General features: G+C 35.0%; 1 protein-coding gene across 1 annotated transcript in view; it reads right to left on the bottom strand.

The window, feature by feature from the left end:
• The window catches only part of ATG3 (autophagy related 3), a 28326-nt gene that overhangs the window by 10115 nt on the left and 5941 nt on the right, over positions 1-12270 (bottom strand). Inside the window, exons 3-6 of the mRNA XM_011973113.1 lie at positions 10422-10471; positions 7484-7554; positions 5853-5960; positions 1369-1418 (exon numbers count right to left, since the gene is read on the bottom strand). Of these exons, the coding sequence (XP_011828503.1) occupies positions 1369-1418; positions 5853-5960; positions 7484-7554; positions 10422-10471 (279 nt within the window). The remainder of the gene's footprint in view (positions 1-1368; positions 1419-5852; positions 5961-7483; positions 7555-10421; positions 10472-12270) is intronic.

Here is a 12270-nt window from a genome sequence, read left to right as displayed (position 1 = left end):
TTATCTAACAAATTAATCATTAAGAAAAATTTTCATCATATTGGTAATATTTATACTTGATAAAGTAGAATACAATAGAAATTGACAACCAAGATTAATACTCGCGTTTGGATGGCAAGTATTCTAAGTTATAAAAAAATTAAAGGTATTACCATAAGCCCATCCACGAAAATCACTATCTACACTACTCTGCCATTTATCATTCCCAAAGTCTGAAGCATACATAGTAATGGTCAGAGTAAAAAAGATCTTCTGAAACAGCAAAGCAATTTGTGTGATTTCTCCTTAAGTCATTCAAACACTCCAAAAAGTCGAATTTCAAAATGAAGAATTCTCAGGCCAAATAACTAAATCTTAAAGCATAAAACTGTACCAAAAAACCCCACAAAACTTGTCTTAATTTCTATCACTTTCTGTTAAGCCCCAGTTACAAATCCGGAAAGATCCAAATGACAAAATCACATAAAGAATATCTTTAGTAACTGTTGTAGCAAATGTGTCGTAAGACTAGCAACACAATTATTCCACCTAAATAGTCTATCCTCTAAGTGATCTGACGGATAAAAAAATAACTAAGACAAGGGTGAGAGCATTTTATATTATATTTTCATATCATTTCAAACAACTACAGGTATATAAAAACATGAAGACAACTGCAATTGATCTCTCTGAGAAATGAAAAGCTAATCTAATACCTACGACAGCCTAAAATAACTCAGAATTTCCAAGCAGAAAAACTCTATCCAATTATGTTTTACCCCATAAGTCATGCAATAAAACTTAACTGATTAAGCTTCTATTCATTCAAAATGTTACAAATTTGAATGATGCAAGCTAAAGTTTGCTTTCAAATATTCAAACAAATAAACCCCAAATTACCAGTAGTTGAAGAAAATACAGAGAATGATTAAATTGCTTATGGCACTATTTAACCTATAAAATTTAAATGTTAATATATCCTTAGCATCTACTAGTAAGCAAGTAGTTAATTCCACCCCAAAATTCTCTACTTACATGACATTTGGTACTAAATACATTTTAAAACAAAAGTCATCTCTTTTAAACTAGCCTAGAAGTCACTCCAGTCAGTGAAAATTAGTAGTTTGCACAAGCTACAATCTAAAAGCTGTTTTACTTAACCATACTGCAAATTAAGGAAAATAAGAGATGCATTAGGCAGCAGTAGCGTTTTGGCGTGCTGAAACAAAAAAATGAATGGGGAAGAAAGCTGGAATTTAAAAGAGCTTGATAATAAATAACCAGGGTTTTTATAAGACAGATATGGTGATTATATATGTGTGCATAGAGATAGATAGATAGATAGGCAAATAACTAGTCATTAAATTTAAAAATATAATTAAGCAGTACCTTGTTTTCCAGTGTGATCTCTTTAACTGCTTCGGTTATTCCTGTAATACCTATGTAAAATTCAGCAGAAAAGAATAATTAAAATTAAACTGCAAACACCCTATTTACTTATTAAAGTACTATAAAAATGCTGAAAATTCTCACAATTTCTCTGAAAAAAGGAGGCAAATAATAGTAGTATCTTTACAAATGAACTCTAATAAGAATAGTCACAATGACACCTCCTCAAATTTTGAAAAACTCATTAATATTTTACCATGAATTATCCTGCCATTCTTCACTTATTATTCCTTACTTTCCTTGTTAGAATCTCTATCACACTTTCTCAGAAACAGAACAGTTTGACCAGGTGCGATGGATCATGCCTGTAATCCCAATGCTTTCGGAAGCCGAAGCGGGAAGATCATCTGAGGTCAGGAGTTCGAGACCAGCCTGGTTTCGAACCTTGTTTCTACTAAAAATACAAAAGTTAGCTCGGCATGGTGGCGTGTGCCTGTAGTCCCTGCTACTTGGAGGCTGAGGCAGGAGAAGTGCTTGGACCCGGGAGGCGGAGGTTGCAGTGAGCTGAAATTGCACCACTGCAATCCAGCCTAGGAGACAAGAGCGAAACTCCATCTTAGGGGGGCAAAAAAAAAAAAAAAAGGAAAGAGAAGAGTTTAAGAAACTACAGGACTCGTATGTACATTTTAATTAAACTTGCATCAAAATTTTCTCAAAGCTATTAGTTATCTTAATATAGGCTGATTATCCCTTATCTGAAATGCTTGGGACCAGAGGTATTTCCAGTTTTTTTAGATTTTGGAATATTTGCATAAATACTTACTGGTCAAGTATCCCTAATACAAAACTTCAGAATGCTCTAACGCGCATTTTATTTGAAAATCATATCAGTGCTCAAAAAGTTTTGGATTTTGGAACATTTCATTTGGATTTTTGGATTAGGGGTACTCAATCTGTTTGTTATTTGCTTCATAAATGTAGGATATCCAAAGGTAGTAATATCATATCACATTTATATGGGGCTTTCTACTGTTTCCACATCTTATTTAATCCTTACAATGACTATCCTATAAGGAAGTTACAGTAATAATGTATTTGTATGAAGAAATGAAGTCACTGGAGAGATGACCTGCTTGAGTGTTATACCCAGTTAAATGATGAAATTGGGATTAAAATCCATACAAGCTAACTTTTGGTTCAATTCTCTTGTACTCTGCTGGGCAAATACCTCAAAATCTACTTGTCTCAAAGAAAGCATTAAGCAGGTGGCAGCACCACTAGTCAGCTAGATAACATTTCTACTTCAAAGTACCTGTCAATGTTAACAAAATAGTTTAACAAGAAGTACTGTAAGACAATAGCATCTAAACTTACTAAAGAAAAACCCTGAGTACAGAATGTGCTTAGCTCCTTTGCTAATCTTCTAAAATTTGAGATGTCTGTTCAACATGCCTAAACAAAAGAATGAATAACTCACTTTCACAAATAAAATAGGTCAAAATCCATAGGTCTAGCACAAAGCTTTTACTTCAGTTTTTCTAGAAATTACTATATAATAGGTATGATTATTTCGTAACAGTAAAACCCAAATTTTAACATACTGAATTGACTGTTTTTAAAGTCAATTCAGATTGATTTTAAAGAAAATCAATCTCTTTAATTTGCCAAAATATAATAATGTAGTAGTATGCCATTAAAACACTTCTAAAAGTAGGATATAGTTGACAAAGAAAAAGAAAGCTCAAATGACGAATGAGAGTAATTCTCTCAAGGGTTACGATAATTTTATGTCAACTTGGCTAGGTTATGGCACCCAGATGTTTGGTCAAACACCATTCCAGATGTAGCTGTTTAGGTATTTTTGAGATGTGATCAACATTTAAATAAGTAGACTGGATAAAGCAGATTACCCTCTACAAGATAGGGAGATATCATCCAATCAGTTGAAGGCCTTTTAAGAAAAAGACTGAGGTCCTCCAGAAGAAGATATTCAGCCTCCAGAACGCCTTAGGACTAAAGCTGCAATATCAACACTCCCTGAATCTCCAGTCTGCCGGTGTGCCCTGCAGAATTCAGACTTGCCAGCCCACATAATCACACGAGCCAATTCCTCTAAAACAAACAAACAAACAAACAAACAAAAAAACCTATCTACCTATATCTATACCTATACCTATGCAATAGTCCTCACTTATCTGTGGGGGACATTCCAAGACCCCCAGAGGGTGTCTGAAACCACAGATAGTACCAAACCCTACCTACGCTGTACATGACGGTTGACCTGATAACAGAGTTGGCTATTAAGTGACTAATGGCTGAGTAGCATACACAGCAGGGATACACTAGACAATGGGATGATTCACCTCTTGGGCAGAACGGATTTTATCACGCTACTCCAACAGTGAGGGCAAAAATTAAAACCCATGAATTGTTTATTTCTGGAATTTTGCACTTAATATTTTTGGACCATGGTTGACTACAAGTAACTGAAACCACAGAAAGCAAAACCTACTCTGTACACATCCTATGGGTTCTGTTTCTCTAGAGAACCACGAATAATACACAAGCTTATACAAGAAAAAGCCCAGGAAAAGCAAGGATAAAGCAAGGGACTCTGAGTTGAATAAGGAACCAGTATCTGGCCTCGTAAGTCACTAACCTGACATTAAAGACAACGCACAATCAATGGTTCCAGTCAGTCAACAGAGAATTTCCTACTGATGTGTTGCCAACATCTTCCAGGCATGGAAAAACCAAAGCAGAAGAGTTAATAGACTTTCACTAGTCAGTGGGGGGAAAAGAAGGATGATTTCTGAAATTACTTTCAAAAGTTTTTCAATCTGTTATTTCCTTTAGGCTTTGATATAGCACTCAACTCACTAGTAAGCCAATAAATTTCAGATTAAGGAATCCAAGTCCTAAATCTTTGCCTATATCTCCGTAAGGAAAGAGGCAACATCCTTTATTAAGAGTAGAGGAGAAATTGACCTAAGAAGAAACTTTTACTTGGGCAGATACTTAGCCCTCTGTCTACTGAGTCTCAACTGAAGGCAGCAATTTTTTCCCCCATGAAACATTCAGCAATGTCTGGAGGCATTTTTGGTTGTTAAAACTGGGGGATGCTACTGGTATCTAGTGGGTACAGGCCAGAGATACTGCTAAGCATTCTACAATGCACAGGAAATAATTATCCATTCCAAAAAACACTGCCAAGGTTGAGAAACCCTGTTCTATTACTACTAAGGATATAGCTCCTAATCTCTAGGACTCAAAGGGAGAAAAACTTGTATTTAGTATCAAGGACTTAAACTTAGAGCACATTTTCCATTCCAAAGAGCAGTGCCAATTTGAGAAACCCTGTTTTATTACTACTACTAAGGATATACCTCCTAATCTCTAGGACTCAAAGGGAGAAAAATTTGTTTTTAGTATCATGGATTTAAACTTAGAGTACATTTCCTTCATCAAAACAAGTAATAAATGGTAGTTAGCTTCAGCAGCACTTAATATGCATTTACATAGTTATATAAATATAGTGGCGAAACAGTGTTTTAGGACTTAGAATAAAAAAGTATATTCAGGGTTTCAAATAAATCATGGAAACACTTATAAAAACCTTGCATTCAACTCATTTAACAAATATTTACTGAACAACTTCTATATCATACACTGTGATAGATACGGAGAATTCAACAACAAATCTTTACTTTCATGGAGCTTACAGCACTAAAAATTTCTTTTAGTTGTTATTTAACAATTATTAAATACTTAATAGATGTCAGTTCTCTGGGTAAATGTGAATACAGTATAGTTCCTGTCATAGAGGACCACATAATCCAGCAGTGGAATGACAATGACATGTAAGCAAGAGACAGTAAAGCAAAGTAGTATGCATATTCAGCATCTCTGATGGACTTTTTTCCCCCTCTATCTAGGAACTAAGAAAATAATATTGAGTATTTTCAAGTTGCAATGGAAGTAGCAGGTATTATAGAAATTTGGCATACTCTGGCCAGGCGCAGTGGCTCATGCCTGTAATCCCAGCACTCTGGGAGGCCAAGGCAGCCAGATTACGAGGTCAAGAAATGGAGACCATCATGGCCAACAAAGTGAAACCCCATCTCTACTAAAAATGCAAAAATTAGCTGGGCATGGGGGTGCGCACCGGTAGTCCCAGCTACTCGGGAGGGTGAGGCAGGAGAATCGCTTGAACCTGGTAGGTGGAGGCTGCAGTGAGCAAAGATCACACTGCTTGCACTCCAGTCTGGCGACAGAGCGAGACTCTGTCTGAACAACAACAACAAAAATAAATAAATTTGGCATACTCTAAAGGCTTCTTTTTTAATATTTGTCCTCCTGCTTTTTTCATGTAAGTCTACTGGGACAAAACTATGCCTTATGTATCCTCTTTTTTAAATCTAGGCTATTATAAAAGATTGTGAAAGAGTTTAAACTAAATGTATGTCATTCTATTCTCCTCTTACCTGTGTTGTGATATGTATCTACCCATCCGCCATCACCATCATCTTCTTCAATGATAGCTTCCAATTCATCTGAATATTCCATCTGTTTGCACCGCTTATAGCACGGCACTATAAAAAAATGGTAAATACACTTACTAGCACATAATCTGCTAACCATAAACCCATTAGAAAGAAGAGCTTAGTCCATAAAATAGGGTGTTTATACCACCAAAATACTAAGTGAATATTATGTTTCACTTTTAAAGGTGATTAAGAGTTACATCCAGCCCACAGACACAAAATTATTTGGCTACATTTACCTTTTCCTAAATAGCTTTGTCAGAAGACAAGCAGAAAGTCTCTATTGGGAATGTTCTATGCATTCCTTTACCATGATGGTCTGTGAAGAACAGCAGGCTGAAGTTCAATGTCAGTCTAATGAATAATAATACCTTATTTTAATGGCTTTACTCTCAGAACATGGAGCTACCAGCTGTCATATTCAGTGGTGGTAAAGGTGACCTCTTGTTTTCAAAGCTAAAGTAACTTTCAATATAAATTTTATAATTCATATTTAAGTTCCAGTTATTTACAATGGATAAAACAGTTTAAAATTCACCAACCTTCTGATTTTTACTTCTTTATACTACACTGGTAAGTTGTTCATACAGTAAATGTGTCAATTAACAGGCATTATTATTCACAAGCCTAAGATTGGGTAATTATACGGTAAAAGCATTATGGTATAAGGTCAACAAATTGCTTTTTAATCTCCTGATTTTTTTTAAACAATCAGGATATAAATTATCAGCCTTTGTAAAAAGAAATATACTGTTGAAAAGAAAAAACTGTTTTGTACACATTATTTTCCCTTTCCTATAATGAGTAAATTGGAACAGAAATCAATGTACTGTTCTGTGATTAGTTAGGAACTATTAACAACCTTTTGATGTTGTTTTTAAATTTAACTTCATAAACAGAACATTACCTGTTTCCACCAGGCACGGTGGCTCACGCCTGTAATCCCAGCACTTTGGGAGGCCAAGGCGGACAAGTCACCTGAGGTCAGGAGTTCGAGGCCAGCCTGACCAACATGGCGAAACCCTGTCTCTACTAAAAATACAAAAATTAGCAGGGCGTGGTGGCAGGCCTGTAATCCCAACTACTTGGGAGCCTGAGGCAGGAGAATCGCTTGAACCCGTGAGCCGAAATCGCGCCACTGCACTCTAGCCTGGGCAACACAGCGAGACTGTCTCAAAAAAACCAAAAATAAAAAAACCACTACCTGTTTCAAAATATTTTTGTGCCCTTCTATGACACAACGGGTAATAACATCTTCAGCTCTGTGCTTTTAGCTATCATAGGTAGTATGAATTACATTTTCCATACAAAATTGCAGTCTAAAGAAGATTAAAATCAAATACCTAGAAAGATTATTATGAAGCCAACTTCAAAAAAATCCACTTAGAAGTCTAACTTTCCTTAGGGTCCTCTTCCTTTATATCTTGACAACTATATGTTTTTGGCAGAAAGAAATAACAGAAAGAGGAGATAAAACCAAGGAAAAAATTTTCAAGCAACAGAAAAACCCAGAGCTTCATTTTAATATACCTCTGTGCAAAATTTATTAATATATGCAACATAATTCTTACCATTTTTGGTTACCAGAAATTGTTTGCCTGCTGGTAGGTATGCCTTCACTTTCAATTCTTCCCCTGTAGCCCTTTAAAAACAGTGAAAAGCACCAAAATACAAAATATATTTTAATAGGCAAATATAGAGCAGAAAGTATCACATATAAATCTCAAAATGACATAATCCATACTTCTCAGAAAATTGGTTTAAAATTGATTTGGGAAGGATTCCATTAAGTAAGTATGTATGTCAGGGTATGGAAAAAAGCGCAACAATAATCTAAGTGAAATATGCTGCTCCTCAGTAAGTTGTAGCCCATTGTATAATCTCTCACATTTTTAATCCTAAAGTACTGCTGCTCATCTTGAGAACAAGGCAGAAAAAAAAGCTGCAAGACATTATGTAACAATGTAGGTGGGTGGCAAAATCCCTGTTCCTATCACTGTATTAAAATCAGAACTAAGAGACAAAAGATGCTTTGAATCATAAAATGACAATATTAATAATTCTTGAAAACAAAAAACCCTTTCATTGAGTGCTTATTAAGTATAGAATTTAAGTCTCCAACATGTTATTTTCAATTAGTCTTCATAACTCTAAACAGTAGAAAATATAAATATCCCATTTTATAGTTAAGTAAACTAAAGATTAAACAGATCAAGTTGCCTATGATCACAAAACTAGGTGGGAGAGCAAGGATCAAAGCCAAGTGACTTCAGGGCTCCTACTTTTAAACACTGCTCCCTCTGTGGGTCAGAGCCAACTATCTACATTTCTGAGCTGCTCTGGCACCTCTTCTTAAGAATTTGTGGGTCATCTGAAAATGGTGAGAGGTGGAATGGTATGTGGTGTCTGTCACAAACATATGAGCATAAATTTGGAGTTCTGCTGTCTTTTCAAGCTTCAGTCTAAAGTTCAAACCATTGATCTGGGCACAAGGTAAAGTCAGGAAAAGCCCTAAAATTATTTGACAGTCTTCTAGGCTTCTTTTGACTAGTCCCAAGTGTCAAATTCAACAATGTCATGGCAACACCTGAAGTTCTAAGGGAAGAGTTAAAATAAGGTCATAATAGCACTTGTGCACATGAAGGTAAAAGCATGAAGGTATAACCTGTCTCTAGCACTGATTTAAAATGAATTTTTCCTTTGGCCCAGCAATTTAGCCAAAAGTGTGGACACTAAAGTGGGGTATAATTGAGTTCTAAGTTACAGTAAAATCATTGTAATTCATAAAATGGAATAAAACTACTAGTACCTGCTAAAAAAGAGATCCTGTCCATATATACAAGCCCCTACAACAATGCTATAAATCAAATATCTACACTACTTAAACAATTAAGCTGGTAGAACAAAGAAATCTCAATGCTTATCATATTGAAAAAAATCCTAAATCACTTATTTTCACAAAGTGAATATTATTGTAAACATCATGTCCCTATTTGACTTGAAATACACATAAATTATAGACCAGAACCTAGCTAAATATAGTTTTAACAGAATACCTGGAATATAGAAAAAAGAAAAACCTTCATTAAATCAGAGAGCTTCCATGACATGAATTTAATTTTAAATATGGAACAGAAAACAAACTTGAAACTTTAGTCTTTTGGTACATAAATAATGCCCTACAAAATAAAGAGTAATTGAAAAAAGCAGTGACAACTGTTTCAGCTACATGGTAAGTACTAAAATGCAGGAGAATAACAGGCCACAGATGAAAGAGCATTTCAAGGTCTTTAGATATTAAGAAAAACATTATCAATTGGAAACTTGTTAATTATAGAACTCCTATCTCCAGTCAAAACTATACTTTTCAACTACAATTGAAAAAAAATTTTAAGAAAAAAAAAGATATAACAAGTTGAAGCACCTACATCCAAACAAGGTGATAATTCCAAGCAATTCTAGTTTAAATAATAGTTCTGCCAATATTTCAGCTACCAACAGGGAATCTTTATCATGGGTACTTGAAAGTAATAAAACATTGTGATTATTCAGAATATTTTAAAATATAGATTGTGAAAACTGCTAAATTGCTAAAAGTACTTTAGTAATTAAAATAAAAGCTATTAAAAAAACAAAAACTTAAAGCCTCTTAAAAGCAGACTTACAGTGAAGGCCTTAATTGGTATCATAAACCTTTCTTTTAGCTTTAGCTAGTTTCCTAAAGATGGAGCATACTTTTGAACCTAATGGAAAATGTTTATGTCTTATATTTTAAAGAAAATAAAACTGCAAAATCTCTGCATTTATTAATGCCACAAAAATGTTCAATAAATTTTGTTAATTTGAAAAAAAGCCTGTCCAAATTTTTTTTTTTTTTTTTTTTTTTTTGAGACTGAGCCTCACTCTGTCACCCAGGCTGGAGTGCAGTGGCACCATCTCGGCTCACTGCAAGCTCTGCCTCCTGGGTTCATGCCATTCTCCTGCCTCAGCCTCCCAAGTAGCTGGGACCACAGGCACCCGCCACCACACCCGGCTAATTTTTTGTATTTTTAGTAGAGATGGGGTTTCACTATGCTAGCCAGGATGGTCTCCATCTTCTGACCTCGTGATCTGCTCGCCTCAGCCTCCCAAAGTGCTGGGATTTCAGGCATGAGCCACTGTGCCCCGCCAAAAACCCGATCAAATTTTATTAAACTATTATTCAACAAACCAGAAGGTCAGACCTAAATACTATAAAGAAAAGAAATAATAGTAAAGAAGTAAATGCATTTTTCTCAAATAAGTCCACCTATTGTGCTAACATAGCAAAATAACGTGGGTACAACACCCACTTGTTCTTCCTCTATTTTATTTTGAGTATCACTGGGGGCACTGTTTAACAGAAAAGTCTGCGGGGAGTAAGTTAAACTGGTCATTCTAATTTTCATCCATCAACCTGTTTTGCAAATTGCTATAATTCTGAAGCCATGCCTTTTACTAATTTTCTATTCTTTATTCAATATTACTTACCATTGCCAGGTTGGACAGTGGTGGACTAAGTGGTCTCCAGCTGCCACAAACTATTCAGGATTTAGAAGTAATATGAAAAAAAGAAAAAAGAAAAATCAAACATCACTTAATGTGCAAGGTGGCAAAACACCAAACTGATGGCCCTAGGTAACATTGAAATCCAGTAAGCAATTAAAATATAAACAGCACCAAAGCTGCTCTACTAGCCTCAAGATTTATTTTTGATTATGACTAAACTGCAACATTTTCTAACGTCCATAAAAAAATTCAAATTAATGTTGGAAGAAAAAACATCAAGTGCTCTTTTTTAAAAATTCAGCTTTTATCATTGGATTAAGTAATGCCAAAAGCAGTATCATGAAATTGATAAAGGTAAGGCTATCAGATTTAAATTGTCAGAATCCATTTTAAGGATACAAAAATGTAGACACATTCTTGTCAAAGATTAAAAATACAATAAAAATCCAAAAAAATTACTAAATAGATATAAGTCTATGATGTAAATCTACTTTATTATATCACAGGGCACACTTCTTCCTCTTTTATTATTTTTAAAAATTTAAGTAATTTTGAAAGTGTTTTTGCACTCCTAAAAGAGAAATGCAGTGCCAAAACAATGGGAAAAAATTAGAAGCTTTTTGGTCTCACTCTGAAAACACCTACAAAATTAACAAATTGAATCCTCTAACAAATCTTAGGCTTTCTAAGCGGGCTGAAATATTGTACAAGTTTTTGTTTTTCTTCAGAAATAAAAACCAGATTCAGGGAGATAAACTTTAACCATTTGAGAATTATCAGTTTACTCGAACATGAGCTGATCTTACTGGCTAACAGAAATCCTGCTCATAGTCTGTTAAGCGTAACTGCAGTGTTCCAACTCAAGCAGAATGCGCATTGTCAGGCCTCGGAGCCCAGGCTAAGCCATCATATCTCCTGTGACCAGAATGTGTACATCCAGATGGCCTGAAGCAACTGAAGATCCACAAAAGTGAAAATAGCCTTAACTGATGACATTCCACCATTGTGATTTGTTTCTTCCCCACCCTAACTGATCAATGTACTTTGTAATCTCCCCCACCCTTAAGAAGCTTCTTTGTAATCTTCCCCACCCTTAAGAAGGTTCTTTGTAATTCTCCCCACCCTTGAGAAAGTACTTTGTGAGATCCACCCCTAGCCGGCAAAAAACATTGCTCCTAACTCCACAGCCTATCCCAAAAATCTATAAGAACTCTTGATAATCCCAGCACCCTTTGCTCTCTTTTCGGACTCAGCCCACCTGCACCCACGTGAAACAAACAGCCTTGTTGCTCACACAAAGCCTGTTTGGTGGTCTCTTCACACGGATGCGCGTGACACGCGTATACTTGCCAAATTACTTCTATTTCGCAAAAGCTCTAGCTTAAAATCTTGTATCGTTCATGGGTTTATTATACAGCAAAAAATTACAAAATATTTAATCTCTAATACTTTTCTGAGAAAGTATGTCTATATAAAATACTCTATTTTGAGCATAAAATTCTATCAAATAATTCTAAGAGTAACCTCTTTTAAGATGAAACATTAACAAGATACAGCAACTGGATTCCTGACTTTGTTTCGGTTCTTTTACTTCAAATAACCTTATTAAACAGCTTAAGTAAACAGCTTAAGTAAAGACAAAAACCAAAATAAAAACAATAGTCTCTTCCCCAAGTTTTGAGCACTTTGAGGTCATTGCAACCAGATGCTACATTTAGCTCTGTGGTTATCAGGAACTAATTTATTACCATTAAAAGTAGTAATTTAACAAAATGAAAGCAAAATAAATAATTAAAAATTCTTTCATTGTATTGACTTGAGGTAACAAGAC

Source organism: Mandrillus leucophaeus, unplaced genomic scaffold, assembly GCF_000951045.1.
Source record: "Mandrillus leucophaeus isolate KB7577 unplaced genomic scaffold, Mleu.le_1.0 Scaffold1342, whole genome shotgun sequence".
Classification (NCBI taxonomy): Eukaryota; Metazoa; Chordata; class Mammalia; order Primates; family Cercopithecidae; genus Mandrillus; species Mandrillus leucophaeus.
This window is presented reverse-complemented; position numbering and strand designations above follow the sequence as displayed.